The sequence below is a fragment of the Haplochromis burtoni genome, unplaced genomic scaffold, assembly GCF_018398535.1.
Source record: "Haplochromis burtoni strain Fernald_Lab_line unplaced genomic scaffold, NCSU_Asbu1 Contig_10, whole genome shotgun sequence".
NCBI lineage: Eukaryota > Metazoa > Chordata > Actinopteri > Cichliformes > Cichlidae > Haplochromis > Haplochromis burtoni.
The window spans coordinates 3,141,573-3,161,388 of NW_024582371.1; the positions used below are offsets into that span (position 1 = coordinate 3,141,573).

A 19,816-nucleotide genomic window follows, 5' to 3' on the forward strand; every position below is an offset into this window, starting at 1 on the left:
TTTCCCCTCATGAAAGTTAAAAGTTGTGGTGTTGCCCTAAAACAAAGTCCGTGCTTTGTGAACTTCAACATCAGAGGCCACGAGCTGGTTAAAGGTTATATGTAAGCAGGGTGTGCAAATGTTGAACTACAATAACTGATAATCAGTGAATGGCTGGTGTTATTTGATACCATATCTCAATAGATTTTGTAGGATGAATGAATCAAAGAGTACAGTGAACTTATGTTCAGCAAACATGATTTGATCTTTGTAACTGGGTTATGCTGCTAAAAAGGTAAAAAGATGCCATCAGAAGATGGGTAATCAGCAACAATACTTAAGTAGGGTGTGGGATTTTAAACAAGGCAGGATGCTTTGTTGTTTGCCGCTGCCATTTGAATGTTGCAGTAGAAACTGAGACTCATGAGACCAGGAAATCGTTTTTCAGCCTTCTGTTGTCCAGTTTTGGTGAGCTTTTTAGAATTGTAGCCTCAGATTTCTATTCTTAGCAGACATGAGTGGCATCCAATGTGGTCTTTTGCTGCCATAACCCACCCACCCTCTTCGAAGTTCAATGTGTTCTGCACTCAGAGATGCTCTTCTGCATCTTTGAGATGTAATAAGTTGCTGTCTTGACTTCCCGTCAGTTTAAAGCAGTTGAACCATTCTTCTCTGAAATCAAGTGCACATTTTCTCCCAGAGAACTTGACCATTCTGTGAAAACCCAGTGACTGTAGAAAAATCCCACATCAACATTTTGTGAAATACAAAGATCTCTCCGGCAGTAACAACATCATTCAGAGTTACTTAAATCACCTTTCTTCTTCATTGTCTAAGGAGCTTGGAAAGAAAAGCGTCTGGACTTTAAGCTGCTTGAAGACGTTTCACCTCTCATCCGAGAAGCTTCTTCAGTTCTAAGGTCAAATGGTGGAGAGTCCCAGATTTAAACCTGTGGGAGTGTCCCCCCAAGAGGGCAAAAGGACCCCCTGATGATCCTCTACCTAATCACATGAGCCAAGGTGTGAAAACGAGGTGTGGGTCACAATCAACCATGGTTTCGGGTGAGCTCATTGTGAAACCTGGCCCCACCTTCATGCGAATTTCCTGAGGTCAGATGGACCAGGAGATGAGTGGGCGTTAAGGGGTCTGGAAGGATCTCAAAACTGGATTATAGATGGCAGAGCAGTTGGTGTCTAATACCCACCGCCTCTGTTCAAAGATGGTCGCTCACAGTGGACATAGATGGCTTCTTTCACTCCTCTTTCAAACCATCTGTCCCTCTGTCCAAAATGTGAACATTGGCATCCTCGAAAGAGTGTCCTTTGTCCTTAGATGCAGATGGACCGCGAGTCTTGTCCTGTGGAGGTGGCTCTTCTATGTTGTGCCATGCGTTGTAAAGTGGCTGTTTGGTCTCTCCAATGTAGAGGTCTGGGCATTCCTCGCTCACTGTACAGCATACACCACATTGTTCAGTTTGTGTTTAGGAGTTTTGTCTTTCGGATGATTCCTCATTCATTGTAGCTTCGTGCTATTAACACTGAAAAATTCTCTGAAAAAATGATAGATGGCACATGTCCCGTGATGGTGCGAGTGATTTTCAATAACTTTATTAAAACCATATTGTGACACAGACCAGAACACTTACAGAGCACACAACAGAAATAAATACCATCATGTGTACAGCGCTCATTGCCGAACAGAATTATTGCAGCTGGCTTTTGATTTATGTCATCCAGAAAGAGAGAGGGCATGCTATGTCATCAGACAGAGATACCACCAGGAGCTGGGCTCAGTGTGCCAAACACCCTGCCTGCTTTTTGACCGTAGAGAGCAGTTCCTTAAACACGTCATCGGCTCTGATATACAGCTAGGCTGCGTCTCAATCTAAAACAATCAGCTCCTGCTCAGCTCCGCTCGAGGAGGCATCGGGCTGCTTTAATCAAGGTCCATGTCAGGCTTGCTCTCTGTAGTTTCTGAGGCAGGATTGCCCGCAGCCTCGGTCGTTCCCTTGTCTGCCGCTGCTTCCTGGGGTTTCTCCTGGCCGTCGACGGGCCCGTTCTGCTCTGCAGGGGTCTCCTCTTTGGGAAGCTCCACTTTGGGTTTGGGCTTGGTCACGATCGGGTTACAAGCACCGAAAAGCTCCTGTGGAAAAATGAAATGATGGGTTGATTCAATAAAAACTGAACTAACCCTACAGTCTAATATTCCCAGTGCTTACAATCTTAAACTCACCCTTGTTTTTGCTTTAATGTCTTTGACTTTGACAGATGGATCCACCGCCAGGCTCTGTTTGCTCTGCTGGTTCATGGCACTGTTCATCCAGATCATTGCATCGTTGTTCAGTTTGTCCACCTTGTTTACATCTGCCTCATCTAAATGGTCATACTGCTCATCCTGGAAATCAAACAGGCAATATTATGTGTTGTGCAGGCAACAGAAGCTATTAATAGTAGTTCTCATGTCTTTTAAGCAATACCGTGTAAACATATTTAAAAACAAATACATTCAATACTGTAGGTAATAGTAGTCACCTTCATTTTGTAGGCTTCGATAAATTTCATGTACTGCTGGATTTGTTTTCCCAGCTCATCAAAAGCTTTAGGTCTCTCTTCAGACTCTGCATACCTGTCCTGAATCGGCTGACCGAGTTTCTGCAGAGCACACCGTCAACACATCAGTTAGAGGAATCAATATGTGATCAGACTAAGACAAGAAACATAAATAAAGAAATAAAAAAAGAAATCAGCGCAATAATCACCTTCAACTCTGCAAGTTTGTCAATGTACACCTGTTTGGGTTGGTCCTCTCCATCTTCATACAGCCAGTTTTCAGTATCCTCCAGCTTTAAGGACAAAACATCTCGGTCCTAAAGAATTAGAATGATTTCACATTATGTCGAGGGACGTTGAATCTGCTGCTAATTACATCACGGCTTATCTTAAACGATGAATGAGACGATGCTCTTCACTCACAGATTCGCTGACGAACTTCTCCAGCATGCCGTGCAGTTTGTCCCTCATTTCGTACACGTACTCTTCTACATTATTCTTAGCGTCGTTCCTCTCCTTCTCCAGCTTATCCTGCATGATCATCTTGCCCTGAGGAGAACAAACACAGCCATTCTTACTCCCAGGCGAGATGACTGGATTGTGTAATGTCAGTGTGAGAAATGGGTGAAAATATAGGTACCTCATTTTCTACAAAAAGATTGAGCATGTCGTTTGCTAGCTGCCACTGTGGGTTGTTTTCAATTGGAAGCTCCAGAACTTTTGTCTTGACTTTGGGTTTTTTGGCTTGTGGAGGCTGATCGGACTTCTTCTCACCCTTGTTCTCCTCTGTGGAAGTCTAAGGAAAAAAAGAAAAGGTATAACAAAATATAAACACTTGCTTCATAAGGATAAAACATAAAAATTAAAACATTTCAGGGTTCTAACATAAAGACTTTAATCTGGGCTATCAATATTTAACTGATTCTACACAAACATCTCACCTCCATCTCTTCACTCTCTCGTGGCGTCTTCTCTTCTGTTTCTTTCTGAGCCTCTCCCTGAGTCGGCTGCTCATCCTGATCTGTCTGCATTTTGCTCTGCTGTGGGAAGAAATTTAAGAAGTCTTTAAGAAGAAGCATCTCACAGCGAGTACCACATGACTCTTTGTGATGAACCGTTTGTCCAAAATACCTCTCCATCTTTGTCGGCAGCCTGTTCTGTTTCCATTGGTTCCTCTGCCTCATCAGACTTCTGCACTTCAACCAGAGAGGCGCTGGACACACTAAAGATTCCGTGAATGTTCACCCGCACTTTCACTTTCACTTTGGAGCTCTCACCTGATGCCTGGGGGACAACTTTCTGGATCATAAACTGACCTGTGGAAATAAAGGGTTAAAAGGAGTAAAGATAAAAAAAATTTACTAGGAAAAATAGGTTTAGTGAAGCTTGTTAATCGCTGCCTGTCATATCCCCAGTCATTAAAAAGATATCACTCAGGGTCAGTTATAGGTCTGCATTTATTAAAAAAACAAAACAAAACAAACAAAAAAAAAACCCTAGGGAGACTGCAACATGTTATTAAAACCTGGGATGATAATGGTGAACCGTGATGTATTAGGTAGAAACTGATCAGAGAGAGAGAGAAAAAAAGATGATTACTGGAGATAATTTTAAAATTTAGTGAGATCAAACTGGTAAAAAAAACAAAAAACAAACAAAAAAAACCCCCAACAACCAACACACAAAAAGGCCACATTTAATAGTGAAATTAAGAGGATTTCCAGCACAAGGAACTCAAAGCATTGGGCCTAAACAGCTGCGTAGCCTTAAGAAAAACTCTTATCAGTGAGACTAATAAAAAAGGCTTCAGTTGGCAGAAGGAACATAAAAATTGGACTCTGGAGCGACGGAAAAAGATCACGAGGTCTGTAAAGGATTTACTGTGATGGTCACATCAGGGTACAAAGAAAAGTGGATTAAGTGATGCACTCATCATCCATAGTGCAGAGTACCAGCTTATGAGAGCAGTGTTGATGATGTGGCATTACTTCAGTTGGTCAGTTCTTGGTTCAACAACATTCTGCACCCAAAACTTCACCTGATAATCTGGATATAGTGAGTCAACGGGTTTTTCGATCATAGGATTTTTTTTTTCTTCATCTTTATCATCGATGGTTCAATTTGTGAAGGAGTTGTTCAGGTATCACGAGACATCAGTTTCAATGGGACACCAACTGGTCCAGACATTAACCCAACTTTTTAGGGTGTGCTGGAGAAGACTATACACAGTGGTCCACCTCTTCACTCGTGAACACAAGATCTTGGTGAGATACTAATGTGATTCTGGACATAGATAAATCTTAAGACATTGCATACGCTTACTGAAAAGAAGTGATGGCAAATGAGCACCATCATCAAAGCTTATGGGGTCCAACTGCACATTAGTGTGTGACTTTGTTTGGCCAGGCAGTAAATTTGAAAGTGAGGAAAGGTACACCAACCAAGATATTTTTCTAAGGACTTTATGGGGGGGAAAAATTAAAACTTATAGGTACTAATCTAGCTGTGTGTCTGCTTGATGTGTAGGTAACACAGCTTTAGGAAGGTTTCATTTCTTACCTATAGTGGGATCTGGATAAGGCAGCTCATTAGGGGAACTGTAGTAAGCCTCCAAAGAGAAAGGCTCTTTCCGGTAGAAAGTCAGCACTTTGGAAAAGGGCGCAGCATGGTTTTTGGGAAACACCTCACAATCACTGCAACAAATGAATATTAAATTACATTAACTAAGATAAATGTCAGCATAAATAAATAATGATGACGATAATAATAATAATAATAATAATAATAATAATGAAAAACAAAGAAGCCTTTTTCTTTTTTTACCTCACACCATCCTCTGCAGCAGAATGCCATTTCAAAGAGATGGGATATGGAACGGCATCTGTGATGGAGAATTCACGGACTTTGAAGGCCGGAGACAGGATTGCGCACTGAGGAGAGAGATGGCCTTGTGTCAATGAGCACTGCAGTAGCATTATATTATATTAACCCCTCTCAGTCACCAACACTTGTTAAAGTTCGTCAGATGCAAACAACTGATTATTTCCCAGTAGACATCAGAATAAAACCCGACTGCATTGTACCTGCAGAGCGCATCCTCTGGCCACAGCTTCATCAGCATTCAGTGTAGTGCTTAACTCCTTTCCAAAGAATTTGCTGATTCTCTCTTTGACAGCTGGGATTCTGGAAGCGCCGCCGACTATCTCAACCGCATAGATGTCTTCTTTCTTCAGTTCTTATGAAATAAAAACAAAGTTTAATCTTAAACATGAAGAAAAACTAATGAGTTCTTTTTTTAAACTCAATTAGCCAAAAACTAAACTAAACTTACTGGCCTGTTCCAACAGACTCTGCAGAGGGGGTTCTACTCGGGCCAAAATGTCAGCACACATCTCTTCAAACTGAGCCCTGCAAAAGAAAAGAGGAACATGCCGTTAGATGTAAAGTAGATATCAACAATCAGCAAAAAATTACTTTCTTGTCGAACTACCTGTTCATTTTTCCAGTGACATCGATGTCATTCATAAAGCACTCGATGTTGAGTGGCAGGTCAGAGGAGTTAGCGCTCATCAGTTTCTTCAGTTTTTCACACTCCTGGTAGAGCCTGACCAGAGCCCGGGGCTTTGACTTCACATCAAGCTTGTACTTTTTGCCAAATTCCTCGCAGAAATGTTTAACGACAACCTCGTCAAAATCCTTTCCTCCCAACAGCGGGTCACATGCTGTGGCAAGAACCTGAGTGGCAGGGTAAAGAGTTATGGTTATGACACAAACTCAGTTGTAGACTGATAAACTATGTGCAGTGCACTGGGATGTCTACACACCTTGAGTTTGCCTTTATTAAAGGCACACACAGATGTCTGGTATCCAGAATGGCCCAGGTCCACAAACACCACATTCCTGGCCTTCTCCTCGGGAGCAGGCAGATCCTGTTTGTAGATTCCATAAGCCAAGGCAACTGCAAGGACATTAATCAAGTCAATTAGAATTTTTAGGTGTACCTTATTAACTAGTTAGAAGATGGAAGCTAGTATGCTTACAAACAACACCAAGCTAGAGTGGCTTTGTATGACTCAAAGCTCAAAATAATCCTGATCTGATAATTAACTATTTTATTTATACTGGGCAGTGATGTAGCCCTTTTAGTGACTGATATGATCATATTATGATATCTCCTTTTAAGAAAAAAAAACTGTTTGAAATTTGAGTACGTAGAGCATTCGACTGATTTGAGCATCCACCACTTTGAATATGACAGAAAATGATCAAGAGCATAATAGGTCTCAATTACTGTCAGATCAGAGTTGATTAGTGAGATGCACTTCCTTGCCTAAAAGCTCTGGTACAGACCTGCAGTTGTCTCATTCATCAGCCTCAAGCAGTTGAGTCCAGCAATCTGCGCAGCATCTACTACAGATCTCCTCTCAGCATCAGTGTAGTAGCAAGGAACCTGGTTAGAACAGAAGGGAGTCCATTGATTAGTCTGGTTAATCAGCCCGCAAGGTGGCACACACTATAAGCTGGATGATGTGATTCTGATCTTTCTCAGCTGATAAACAGTAGATAATTTGGTCACACGACTATGCTCTCATGTTAAGCAACACAATATATCAGTGCCTGAATTACAGCAAAGTCACAGACTGAATTTCACACGCATCTTTAGTATTTGCAACAGGTTTTTATTGTTGTGAAGGTTGACAAACGGAAGGAAATGCTTGTGTATGATTGCTGAGAAATAAATTTTCACTGCCAATTTGAAAAGAACTCTGAGCAATTAAAAAAACAACAACTTATAAGCAGCTGTCTCAAAAATGAATCTCTCATCCAACTCCAGTCAGCTGTCCTCTGCTCTGCTGCTTGGAAGAGTTAAGCATAATGGAACATGAATCACGTATCTGCCTGCTGCCAGTTCTGGTTTAGAGTGCAGCAGATCTCCAGAGCAGAAGGATCACTACTGTAACCACTAGAAGTTCTTGGAGGTGAGTTTAATTATTAATTCTAAAATAAGTCTGATGCACAATCAAAGGTCATGGGTTTCTGATAGAATATGGATGATTCAATAATTAAGACTGGATTTAGTGTGTGCATGTGTGTGAGGCATGGACTTGTTATGACAGCATACTTACAGACACAACGCAGTCAGCCACGGGCTTCTTCAGGGCGTTCTCTGCCGTCTCCTTGAGCTTGGTGAGAAGCATGGCGGTGACCTGTTCAATGCTGAATACCTTTTCCTCCTCCATGTACATCACCTTTAACAAAAATCCAATTGACAGACATGTAAGTTTATTACGCGCCAGCTCAAAATGAGTGTTTTGTATAGCAGTAGATTTTTAAAAAATATTCCAGTTAGTGACACAGAGCAGCAAAAGGTTCTCAGAGGTTTTCAATTAGATCCTCAAAGAAAAACAAACCCATTATCAGCCACTAGAGAAAATGTTAGACCAAGTTTACTATAAAGTCAGGTCTGGAAAAAGAATACCAAAATTTTAACTATAATGCAAATGTTCCAGCTTCTTCTCTTACCTTGATGCCTGTTGTTCCCGAGGGCATTTGTGCAATATCGTAGACCATGTTTTCTTTGAGGGACTGCACATATGGATCTGAAAATGCCCTGCCATGAAACTTCTTGAACCCTTGGACTGTGTTCTTGCAGTTTGTGACAACCTGTTTAAGGAGAGAAAGAAAAGAAAAAACTCTGTTTAATTGACACACAAATACTAACTGTGCAAACTGTCAATTTATGACTTGGCAAATTGATTTGTGTTGGTGCAGTTTCTGTGTAGAGAGTTGTTCATGCTCTGTGCACTGTGTGATGAAGCGACCCCCACCCTGGTCTCCTGGGCAAAACCTGTACCCAGAACCCCTCAGCTTCTCGTGAAAACATACCTGGCTTTTTGCAGCTGCACCAATTGATCGATTCCGGGGTCCAAAAGAAACACATGCTCTAAAAACAGAAAACACAATTCACCTCTCTCATCTACAACAATTACTTCACAATGGTGCAGTTAGTTCACCAACTGGCGATATAATATTAACCTTTTCACGTGTATTTTTTAAGATTCTGAAATCACAATTCTATGGTCCTTTATCTGTTTATTCTGTGGACCGAGAGCGTTAAAAATGAAGCACAATAGGCTGATAATGTGGTTTTGACAGCCTGGTTCCGGCCTCCTCCCGTCAGCCTGCAGTAAAACATCCATCACCTGACTAGTTAGGTCACTTAACGACCTTTAAATGTTTTTTCGATGGTATTAATGTATTCAAACCCCAAAAGGAACAATAAATTAAAATCAAGTTATCCCAGGGTTTCTTTTCTCCAACAATTTCGTTCCGGCTTGCTAGCATTAGCTTTAGCACTCACATGCTGTTTCCTGTTGTGAAATCTGTTAGCATGCTAACTAGCTAGCAATGTTAGCTTCACTCAATATTAGGATATAGAAAAGTGCATTCATTCACATTCTGTAGGCGTTATCAACGCAGACGATAGATTGCAAAGCATCCTCAATGATGTGACTAGTCCTACTTACGGTGTACATCGATCGCTGTATTCATTGGCGACAGTTTCAATCCCTCCGGCTCGGGCTACTGCTACATAGCAGTTCAAAAACCCGACGTCAAAGCCTACAACTGACATTATCGCTAGTTAACTTGGTAGTGTGGAGTTACAAGGAGGAACAAAAATACAGTTCGGTGCTCAAAGTGACAACGGTGGCTACAGAAGCTCTCAGTCAGCGGACGGTGATACACCCTTGTTCTTCTTGTTCCATGAAGCTGAGCAGCAGCATGCGGTACGCCGGCAGATGCGTGACAGCGTTCAGGAATTTTCTGTCTGTGCACTGACCAATAGCATCCGACTGCGGGGACCAGAGAGATGTCATGCGCCACCTACAGCTCAGACCCGGTATCGCATCAGCAGGTCTTTTTTTTCCTTTGGGGTTCGCAAAAGCGGATCATGTGATTCCTTCTCACCGTTCATAGCATCCTCTTCTGTCACACCAACCCTCTGCATGTCCTCCTTTGGTACATCCATGAATCTTTTTTGTGGCCTTTCTCTTTTCCTCCTCGGTGGAAGCTCCATATCCATCCACCAACTCTTTCTCATATCTTCATGGTATGGGCCATTATCTTTATCGCTGTATATTTACTACCACTCGGTCTGTCACACTTGTTTCTTCTCTTCTCTATACCTCTGGAATCCTTACACTCTCCATGACTGTGTTAAACTATCTGATTAAAAACTCAGCTGAGCTCTGCATACCTCCACATGTATGTCATCTAAACCAACTGCCTTTCCACTCCTCATTCTTTTTATAGCTGCCATCATTTCCTCCTGCTAATCCTCTGCACTTCCTGATTTACATCTTCCTCTCTCTCTCTCATTTTATACATTCATCAGGTCCTCAAAGTACTCCTTCCACCTTCTTAGCACACCCTGGTCACTGATTAGTACATGCCATCTCTATCCATAATCACCCTAACCTGTTGGACATCCCAGTATCTCACTAGAGTCTGTATCATCGCTGTCTGACTTCTGGTAGCTGTAGTGTCAACCATTTGCAGGTTGGTATTTTCTTAAGTATCACAGCTACTTCAAATCAGCTGTAATAAAATTGTCTGGCTGTTAAGACTTCTGATTATGTTTCTGGCAACTCTCACCAGTTAAACATATCAAGGAGTCACATCAGCAAATCAGCATCAGGTGATGCAAAATCATGTTGTTACAACAGAATGTTCTGCTTTTACTTTGACACATAGTACCCACTTACGCTGTTGCAGATCCTGCCATGGCAACAGCACTCACCAGTGACTGGTCAGCATGACACTGTATTCTACAACATCACAAAGTCAATCAGCCTACTTTTATTAGACACTCATGAATCTGGAGATTCAACTAACACAGGGAAGGAGTACAGTATATAAAGTTCACTGTGGTGCAAAAAGACAGCTGTGGCACTGCCTCCACCCCTCAGACTCAAAGCGTGGGGATGATTCCAGAAACACTGAGCCTGAAAATAAATACATTTATATGTCTTATATATCCATTCCTCAGCACTGCTTTTATGACTGACTAGTATTAACTTCTGCAGTTGAACCATTTCTGTCTCATCAGTATTATTCTCATGGGATCAAAAATAGCAAATAATCACATCAAATGGTTCAAACTCGCTCAAACACAGATTCCAACATTTTTAACCACATTTTTTTCTCTGTGCACTGATAAATTAATTTAATGCAAAATATGTATTAGAACACCTAAAACTGCAACCCTATCACAACATCCACCACATTCTAAGTGAAAACATGACAAACTGGTGTGCACAGGCATCAGATGATTGGCCAGAACATCACCAAACGTCATTTGTGAGAGTACCACACTTATCCTCCAAATGTCACACTCTAACTTAACTATTTTTTATTTTGTCATTCAATGTTAGGAATTAAAGTGAACCAACAGTCAATCAAAACTGATTTCACATAAATATTTTTACTTTTTATTGGTTAGACGTACAGACTTGGAATTATAAACAGAGGGCAGTTTAGAAAGGCGGTGCATGTTCATTGATCGTTCTCGTAGTCGGCTGAATTCTTCCTCTTGCCCTGCTGATGGACGCTGTTGCCCCAGCTGTAGGTCAGATACATAAGGACCATTGCTGCAAAAAGGATGATGACAAAACACATTAGCGATCTGACACTTTATGCACCTTACTGTGAAATAAGTGTCTTTAGTAAATCCTTAAAAATCATATTGTCTGTTCTATCCGTTCTCTTCAAATCTTCACTCATTCTTCACACATGACACGACTAAAACACTTCTATTATATTAGCACTAATATTGTTATGGTCAAACTCATAATCAATCAATTTAACAGGTCATCTAGGTTTGTCTGTGAAGGTTCTCAGTCATCCAGGTCATCGTAGTCAAAGGAGCTTGCAAAGAAAAGCGTCTGGACTTCTTTAAGTTACTTGAAGACGTTTCACCTCTCATCCGAGAAGGCTTCTTCAGTTCTCAGAAGCCGTCTGTATAGTTCTCAGAACTGAAGAAGCTTCTTGGATGAGAGGTGAAACGTCTTCAAGTAACTTAAAGAAGTCCAGACGCTTTTCTTTGCAAGTCATCTAGGTTTGCTTTATTTTTTTTTATTATCTTAAAAATAGAATAAAGTAGTTCAGAATAAGATCCTTTAATAGTTTAAAATACAAGCATTTTTAGCTCAGAACCCAACTACCAGATTCCAGGTGAAGTTTAACTAGGAAAATATAAACGACTGAGAGTTGAAACAAACAGGCCAAGCATGCTACATATGCTCTTATTTAATTATAAGAATTTACTGATATTGACATAATGAGCTGGTATACCAGAATCCTAACATAGTGTAAAAGAAAAACACTCACGGGGTGCAACTTTGAAGAAAGACGACGTGACCCTCCTCCACACATTTGGGATTCCCTTGGAGAAGTAGTTGGGGAAAGCCCTCTGCTCAAAAGGGGACAGACTGTATGTGATTATATGCCTGACCTTGGCCAAGTTTCCAAAGTGGCGTCCCATGTTTACTGGAGAGCTGGGCTGAAAAGACAGCAAGACGCATACAAACACAGTCATCAGTGCTTAAGTGTTTCTGTGAGCTGGATTTAAAGCAAATATTTTTAACCCAATAGCTGGATAATATATCTAATGCTCTCCTCAGAAACCAGCCTGTCATTGGAAAGGGGGTTATTGGGGTTACTGAATTTTAAATATACATAAAGGGCAATACATACGTGTGGTATTAACTTTAACGTAAAGTCGTCATTTAAACGTTAGCTTATATAATGAGGTTCACAAGTCAGCGGTTTTATGTAACAGTATTACATAAACAATCACCTGCCCTTGTCTTAAAGACTTCCTGTGATAGTCACTAACACAGAACCCCCAAAAGGGTGCCAGATTATTGATCCGTAGCCTGTCTCAAAAACACAAAATTAAAATCCCAAACGAGCTAAGGTTAGCCGCGCAAGACGTTAGCTTGTCTGTTAGCTCAAACAGGCTAGCTCCTGAGGTACAAACAGACCTTGAGCTTGCACGAAAGCGTGGTATTTGAATCGCAATAGGCTCACACTAGTTCAGTTTCGCTATAAAAATTTACTGGCATATCACGTTTTGGTATTACGGATAAATTCAAGAAAAACTTTGCAGTTGAAATAATGACATTGAGACTCACCGCTTTGCTTGTCCACGGTGTTTCTGAACACTTCCGGTGTCCGTCGACCTTTGTTATTCAGGCGTCAGCTCACGCCGAGGGCATTACTGCCGCCTGACGGGCTGGGGTTTAAACGGCAAGCCATTAACCAAGTGAGGAAAATGTGTTTTTTCTAGTTCCAGGTCTATTAATACTGTGCTCGTGTGTTTTCAGATATTCCAATATTTGATTATGGGCATCATCTAGTTTAGGCCGCAGATCCTAGCTGCCACAGCAAATCACACTCAGAAGGTGCCAATATTAATCGACTAAGCTCTAAAGGTTTTTTTCCTCAGTTAGGACTTTAAGCAAAACAAGTAAAGTTGTGGTCGAAAGTTCCCAAACACTCATCGTGGGCATGGATGTCATGTTAATTTTTATTCAGTGCTCTAGGGTGGAATGATTGTGCATCATAGATCTTTAATCACTTAAAAAAAAAAAAAAAAAAACAAGAATTGGGTGCAGAATTGAATTCGTGTTGGATTTTCTTTAGTGTGCATCTGTATACAGGCTTAAATATGAATATATACATTCCCACTAATATTTAGCTAAACGTCTCTTAACGTGTTGCACTTCAACCAGAAACTTTGGTTGCCATAAATAAGCTTGAGGCATATTTTTGGCTGGATGACCACTTTTCACGGCACAGTTGGTAGTACATTTAAATTGATTACTTTCAAGGCAATGACTGGGCATTTAAACATAGTCCACAATTTTTTAACAAGGGTTGAGGCCGGCGTTTTGGCAAGACCATTACAAAAGTGTAATATTAGTCTGCTTTATTTATTCCAAAACCACTTGTGATGTATGCTTGGCATCATTGTCCTGTTGGAACATCCAATTAGATCTGAGTTCATGCTGTCTAGCTTTGATTTAAGGTGATGAAGAAAGACACCTCTCATCTCTGTGGCCAGATAGCTCAATCTTTGTCTCATCTGGCCATAAAACGTTTCTTTTTAGTAGATTTCCTCAATTTCAGCACCACTCGTCTGTATTTGGCATTGTACACAGAATACACTATTCCAACAGTAAAACGCTCTTTTCTTTAGTGGCTCATAGCTTTTCACATAATTCCATTTAGACAAGGTTTATGCATGTTATTTTTAATTCTTTTCAACTTTTGCCTACATAATTTCATTCTTTCGAATATTCCTAAGCTGAGCACAGACACACAGTGAATTCATTCAGTTTGCATAAATAGACATGACATGCATTTAGTCTCATTCAACCAGTGCAAATATATAAGCATGCAGTCAGTTCATACGTATGCAGTCACTCAGTGACCAGAAGTAATAAATACACACTGAAACCTCGACAACTTTCATTCTGGACATTATGCAGACAGATGTCTGTAATCCCCATGAATAAAACGATATGTAAAAGGTTTGGGAAGCGTTTGTGACTGCTTTTTCTTTTTGTCCAGAACAGGGCTACTTAAAATTTGGCAAATTGTGTTAAATTAAAGAATAATGACAGACAACCCACCCAGAATAAATTAACAAAAACAAGCAAACTTAAAATAAATCATACATCACACATTTTTATCTTCAAGTGTGTTAGATTCATTACAACATTTCTAACAGCTGAAGATCAGGATGCATCTGCACCTTTTCTGCCTTAACAAAACCGAAATAAATGCCACACTTTTACATGATAAAATACTTTAAGTAAACACACCTGCTCCAGACCAAACTTCTTTCATGCACAACGATTTTATAAATTCATGAAATCACCGAGCCTGGTCAGAATATTTGATGCTTGGAAACAGTCCACCTGTGTGATGACTGCTGATGAGGGTTTGTTGACATTCTGATCAGCCTGAAAAACAGAAATGCATGTTGGTTGCTGGCTTAGCGACATGTACACCTGGTGGCGACCATGTCTTCAAACTCCTTGTAGACATAAGAGCCGTCCTCTTCAAAGATCATGACACTGAGGGGGCTGTAGTGGGAGGGGACACACGAGGGCCTGGGAACAGAGGAGTCAAGCTTCTCATAGATGAGGTTTTGCACCATGGTGTGGACGGGTGACCCGTAGATGAAGCCCGTGATCCTCGGGCAGATTCCTCTGCAGTACCTGGGATTGTACTTAGGAGGAAACACAATCCAGTGGTCCAGTTTGAGCTGACTGAAGCGCACCCTGAAATCATACAAGGCGCAGTCACGTGTTGGGAATTCGGAACTTGGGAGAAGCTCAGGCAGCTGGATGTCCAACTTTGTATCACCTCGTTTGCTCTTTGGAGATTCCCTCTTCCATCTCCTCTTGCGCCCACGCCTGCGTTCTGGTTTTAAAGCCCCCTCCTTCTGAAAATTATTAAAGGCCACAGATGGCTTTTTACTTGCTTTAGCACTCTCTAGTGACCACTGGTGGGCGATTTTACTGGTGTCATTGAGGTAAAGAAGTAGAGGAGGGGACCTCAAGGTGATCTCCAGGGGACCTTTGCAACCATTGCCCTTGGCTCTTTGTTCCTCTGGGCAGGTGATGTTGACAAGCAAGTGTATGTTCTTTTTCGGAAACTTTAGGAGAGGCAGAAAAAATGAAGTGATGTCAACCTCCACCCAGTTTCTCCAGCTCCTCCTGCCTGTGCTGGCTGAAAAGTTCACTGCACGTTGGACCCCTGGACAGAGCGGGCACTGATTCGACCTCTCATACTCCTCGATAGTGATGTAACACAGAGAGCTGACAGGTGCTGAACTTTCATGGTCCAAACTGTACAGCAGGGCCGAGTTCAGAAGTTGCTCTTTTCTTTTCACTTGATGGAGGCTGTAGGATAAATCCTGCATAAAACTCTCTGTGGAAGAACACAAGAACATAAAGGGCAGAAAGTCACCATCATGTCATGATGCAGACGTGCTCAAGATTACACCAAATTTTAATTAGGTTGAATAAACATGCACAACTTAAACATGTAGCCAATTCCACCAATGACATTTTACTTTTAAGGGAAGGTAAAAATGCAAGATTAGTGACAATAATGTGTTTCCATAATCAGTTACACACAAAAAAAACCCTAAAAACGCACTTTTTGTATATTAAAAAAAAAAAAATCAACTTTTACACACTTTTAAAAATATATATAATAAAAAATATTGGTATATTGTAGCATACCCAAGTATTATCACACTAAAGTTGAATGACTAAAAAAATAGAAAAATAAATAAAAAAGACCTCAAGCTTTAATATTTGTGAAACCATACATGTGGTTTGAACCGTTTAAGATATTATGTGTTGTATATTAGAAGCTGTAAAAAAATATATCTGCCCCCTGTCTGCAAAACTGATTTCTACAGGCATCCAATCTGCTGTCAGAGATCTGACATTCAAATATTTTTGATTTTAAACGGTATTCATTCTGCGTTAACTTGAGCTACATCCATGAGAGTCCATATTCATAGAATTACAGTAATAGATTTAACATAAAAGTATCTGAAGGGCCTCACTCAAGATGCTTTGTAGATAATAGAACTACAAAATGAACCCTCACAAAAAAAGTGAAAGACTAAATCATCTAGAAACCACTTACCTTCTTCCCTCACAGTTTATGTAATAAATCTTATTAAAGACGTGCATCTTTTTCCTGGAACATCATTAAATCCAGCAGCCACAGTATATACCAGCCTTGTGTAGAAATTAGTTCTCCCTTTAAACCAGGTTTCCCATGGTACCCGCTATAATTTGGGTTAGCACTAAGGTTAAGTTATGGCTTTTCATAAGTGCTTGACTGAGCAGTTTTGCTGTAATTTTGCTGCACCAGCAATCAGATAGCAAGCAACACAATCCTCAGAGCAGGTATGACTAACTTCACCACACTGGCCTAGTGAGTTTGTGTGTCAACAGTGCAAACAACGCACCTAGTTGAGCGAGGGTGTGTGCAAATGTACGTGCATCTCTTGGCAGCGAACATCTACCTGCTGCTCTGCCTAATAACAAAAAAGCGCAGAGCAAAATGGATGATCTGGGGAAGAAATATAGGTAAGGCAGACAGGGAAGGAATAAAAATGAGAAAGAAAAGGCAGCTAAATGCTGCAAAAAACATCCCAGTTATGAGTCAGATCAAACAAACACTCACCATACATGCAGCCTAATGATTTATGCAGGTGCACCAAAAGCCATAGCATTACCTTGAAATTCAGTATTTAGGATCGTTGGCAGTCCCAGGTTGCCTTTTTTAATGTTATAATATGAATAAAGTTATTCATTTATAACTAACATCAACGCACAGCCTGTAAAATTCGTGGTTAGTGTATTGCATGTACATGGTGGACTAGAATTATTTACGTATGATCTAGTCTGCCCCTGGTACAGCAGAGAGAAGTGGGTCAGGTCAGTGTAAGATGATGAGATGTAGTATAAGGTATGGTTAATGTCTAGGTAAGGTGAAACATGAGACAGTCACATTGTAATACCATTAAATGAACCACTTTTTGTTCTGTGTTGAGTCAGTTTGTTGGGACATTTGACTCAAAAACTTTATTTATATTACCAAATATAAACTGAGATACTTATCCTAGGGTGCATCTGGGGCTTGAGGTTCTTCTGAGATCCAGGAAGCTCTGGTAATCTCACTTTGCTTTACCTCACCTCATCTTTGATAAAGTGACCTATATCTCCAAATCATTGAAACTCTATAATCTTAATAAGCACATGACCCTTAGTAACTATCCTTTGGGGTGTTTTAAGGCCGTGTGCGATGTTTCAGAGCCTATTCATCATCATCATCTATTTATCTATTTATTTATTTATTTATTTATTTATTTATATAGCACTTTAAAAACACACCTGGTAGACCAAAGTGCTGTACAATACTAATATGCACATAGTAATAAAACCAGACATAGCAATAAAGTTAAAAAACAATAAAAAATGAAAAAATAAAAAATATATTCGTTTATTTAAATGGCCATGGAGCATCAGTGCTGCATGACTGTTTCTCCAGTGCAGTCAGCTGCCCGTGTGACTTGCTCACCTTTGTTACTTTGTGCCAGGCACTCATCCTGTGGCTTGATCAGTCGGACAGTGTTGTAGATGTTGCTGCCGTCCACACTCCTCTGCACTCTGGAGGACTTCTTGTAAACCTCTGTCAGATATTTCATGTACCTGTGCTCGGGTTTGAGCTTTTTCTTCAGACCGGGGTTCCACCTCGACCCCCCGTGCTCCGACAGAGCTTTCAGCAGCGGGGAGAAGATGCTGTCGTACTGGTAGGTGAAGTCGGTCAGTGTGTGCGGCGCGTTAGTGGCAGGCCTGAATGACGCAACCAGCTTGAAGCTGCAGGTGACAAGCAGCAGCAGAGCGACAGTGCGAAAACGACTAAGGGCAGCTGACATCAGCATTTGTTTTTCCATTATAAACAACGAAACCGGCCAAAACCTATCGGGACTCTCTGTGGAGAGCTCGAGGTCAACAGGAGCGAACACGTGCTGCCGCTGATCAACACGCGCAGGTGTGGGCAATCAGCTCCATCACTCATATTACTTTGTCATGTAAAAGAAAGCTGCTGCAGGAGCTCCTGCGGCTTGGTCGTGTGAAAAATAAGAATGAAAACTGCAGCGAGCTTGTTTTATATGTAGCATAAGTGAGAGGGCTGTGTTTTGTAAAGCACCAGCTCTGATTAAACTGTGAACCTTTAACTTCTGGTATTGAAGTACGTTTCCGGTTATTGTAAAAACAAGATCAGACTACACATTTTAATATTTAAAGTGGAAAACCGAGCTCTCTAAACAGATTTGAAACACATTTTAGCAAATTTAAATACATTTAATCCTAAGGTATGTGAATTTTAGCACCGCTACACTGTCTACCAGTATCTCAGAAATTTAAATTTAATAATTTAAATTGTTATTTAAATTATTTACTTTTACCTGCATATAAAATCCGAAATGGTCTCTTGCCTTTTTATATTTCTGTAAGTTTGTAAGTTTTAGATCCTATGCTGCTTAATTTTTAGTTATCCAGTAGTACTCACGGAGAAAAACTGGGGGCGCAGCTCTCCCAATTTTTGCTGCCAAACTTTGGAATAGCCTACCTCAAAATCTTAGGAAAGGAAAAGAAAACATATATAAACATATATAAACACGCCTTGTTAGTGCTTCCACCTAATAATAAAAATACCACTGTACAGCTATATCTGCTGCATCATTTATCATTTTATTGTTTATGTATTTCTGATGGGTTTCTTGTTTGTTTAAATGCTTGTTTCAACATTTTTATTTACCTCATTTTATAACATAGATTTATTTTATATCTATATCTAATATAGAAAAAAACGGAACTGAGTTTTCGCAGCATGGGTAAGGAAGAATTTAAGCTAGCAAAAACCAAACATGTTGGTATGGCAATGTTTTTATTTTGAAGAGGTCCCTCCAAACTTCCGGCGACACTCTTGTTCTTGTGTTTTAAGTTTAAGCGAAAAACCTAAAGCAAACCTAACCTAAAGCAAAAAATTGTCAAGAAATATATAGTTGGCTGATTATTTATTGGAAGTATCAACCGACCGTTTTATATAAGCGTATGCTGTCTGCTAGGCGCTAGCAAGCTTAAGCAGTTAAGCAGTTAAACTTAACTGCTATTTTAAACTTAACTGCAAAGACGAACGTGTTATTAAGGGTATTCTGTATGTTTCAGGGAAATAGGATCCCAGCAGGAACCATTGGTTCCCATTAACACGGTAAGAGATAACTCAACTTAATAATTAAACAAGTTTGAGAACAGTACAGTATTATGCTATAAAGAACATAAACAAGCCATACAAACAAAATTTACTTTTTGCCAGCTTCCTTGTACATTTTTCCTTTATTTCTTTTTACACCATTTTATTTGGACAGCTTGAAAAGGCTGCCAACAGATTTATGTGGTGAGTTTGAAATAACCAATCTGGACCATGTCCCAGACAAATGTGTGAAGTTTTTGACAGTAACTGTTTATTTCCTCCATCAGCTCTCCGGGAAAAGCTCGTCAAATGTGACAGTATGTTTTGTCATGTCATCACTACAGAAGTGTGGGTTTATGTTTACTGAACAGCTTCTCACCATTGGACCTGACATACTGTGCCAGATGACTAATTTGTATTGTTATTTC

The 19,816-nt window shown here is 40.4% G+C and overlaps 3 protein-coding genes across 3 annotated transcripts; all 3 read right to left on the reverse strand.

Annotated features, from left to right (window-relative positions):
* Nucleotides 1-1,570: 1,570 nt before the first annotated feature.
* On the reverse strand, nucleotides 1,571-9,380 carry hspa4b (heat shock protein 4b). Its single transcript, XM_005921222.3, has 19 exons — nucleotides 9,056-9,380; nucleotides 8,415-8,472; nucleotides 8,052-8,192; nucleotides 7,655-7,777; nucleotides 6,879-6,978; nucleotides 6,353-6,486; nucleotides 6,019-6,263; nucleotides 5,860-5,936; nucleotides 5,612-5,763; nucleotides 5,352-5,458; nucleotides 5,088-5,221; nucleotides 3,660-3,844; nucleotides 3,470-3,568; nucleotides 3,169-3,324; nucleotides 2,952-3,077; nucleotides 2,738-2,845; nucleotides 2,511-2,630; nucleotides 2,212-2,373; nucleotides 1,571-2,121 (listed from the first exon to the last, which is right to left on the reverse strand). Exons 1-19 carry the CDS (start codon nucleotides 9,160-9,162, stop codon nucleotides 1,915-1,917), a joined length of 2,541 nt encoding a protein of 846 aa, XP_005921284.1. The 5' UTR covers nucleotides 9,163-9,380; the 3' UTR covers nucleotides 1,571-1,914.
* A 1,617-nt stretch (nucleotides 9,381-10,997) lies between these two features.
* On the reverse strand, nucleotides 10,998-12,855 carry LOC102294928 (cytochrome b-c1 complex subunit 8). Its single transcript, XM_005921220.2, has 3 exons — nucleotides 12,725-12,855; nucleotides 11,919-12,090; nucleotides 10,998-11,179 (listed from the first exon to the last, which is right to left on the reverse strand). The coding sequence occupies exons 2-3, from the start codon at nucleotides 12,070-12,072 to the stop codon at nucleotides 11,085-11,087; spliced, it is 249 nt and encodes an 82-aa protein (XP_005921282.1). The 5' UTR covers nucleotides 12,073-12,090; nucleotides 12,725-12,855; the 3' UTR covers nucleotides 10,998-11,084.
* Nucleotides 12,856-13,224: 369 nt separating this feature from the next.
* On the reverse strand, nucleotides 13,225-18,374 carry gdf9 (growth differentiation factor 9). Its single transcript, XM_005921219.3, has 2 exons — nucleotides 17,709-18,374; nucleotides 13,225-15,533 (listed from the first exon to the last, which is right to left on the reverse strand). Exons 1-2 carry the CDS (start codon nucleotides 18,082-18,084, stop codon nucleotides 14,593-14,595), a joined length of 1,317 nt encoding a protein of 438 aa, XP_005921281.1. The 5' UTR covers nucleotides 18,085-18,374; the 3' UTR covers nucleotides 13,225-14,592.
* Nucleotides 18,375-19,816: the final 1,442 nt, after the last annotated feature.

What these genes read in the sequence shown, in the direction of transcription:
- hspa4b (XM_005921222.3), bottom strand. Translation starts at nt 9,162, where the DNA reads ATGTCAGTTGTAGGCTTTGACGTCGGGTTTTTGAACTGCTATGTAGCA. An exon ending in TGGCTGACTGCGTTGTGTCT is followed by an intron (nt 6,979 to 7,654) that starts GTAAGTATGCTG and finishes TGTTCTAACCAG; the next exon opens with GTTCCTTGCTACTACACTGA. An exon ending in GCTGCAGAGGATGGTGTGAG is followed by an intron (nt 5,222 to 5,351) that starts GTAAAAAAAGAA and finishes CATTTGTTGCAG; the next exon opens with TGATTGTGAGGTGTTTCCCA.
- LOC102294928 (XM_005921220.2), bottom strand. Translation starts at nt 12,072, where the DNA reads ATGGGACGCCACTTTGGAAACTTGGCCAAGGTCAGGCATATAATCACA. An exon ending in TTTCTTCAAAGTTGCACCCC is followed by an intron (nt 11,180 to 11,918) that starts GTGAGTGTTTTT and finishes TCCTTTTTGCAG; the next exon opens with CAATGGTCCTTATGTATCTG.
- gdf9 (XM_005921219.3), bottom strand. Translation starts at nt 18,084, where the DNA reads ATGGAAAAACAAATGCTGATGTCAGCTGCCCTTAGTCGTTTTCGCACT. An exon ending in CCTGGCACAAAGTAACAAAG is followed by an intron (nt 15,534 to 17,708) that starts GTGAGCAAGTCA and finishes GTTCTTCCACAG; the next exon opens with AGAGTTTTATGCAGGATTTA.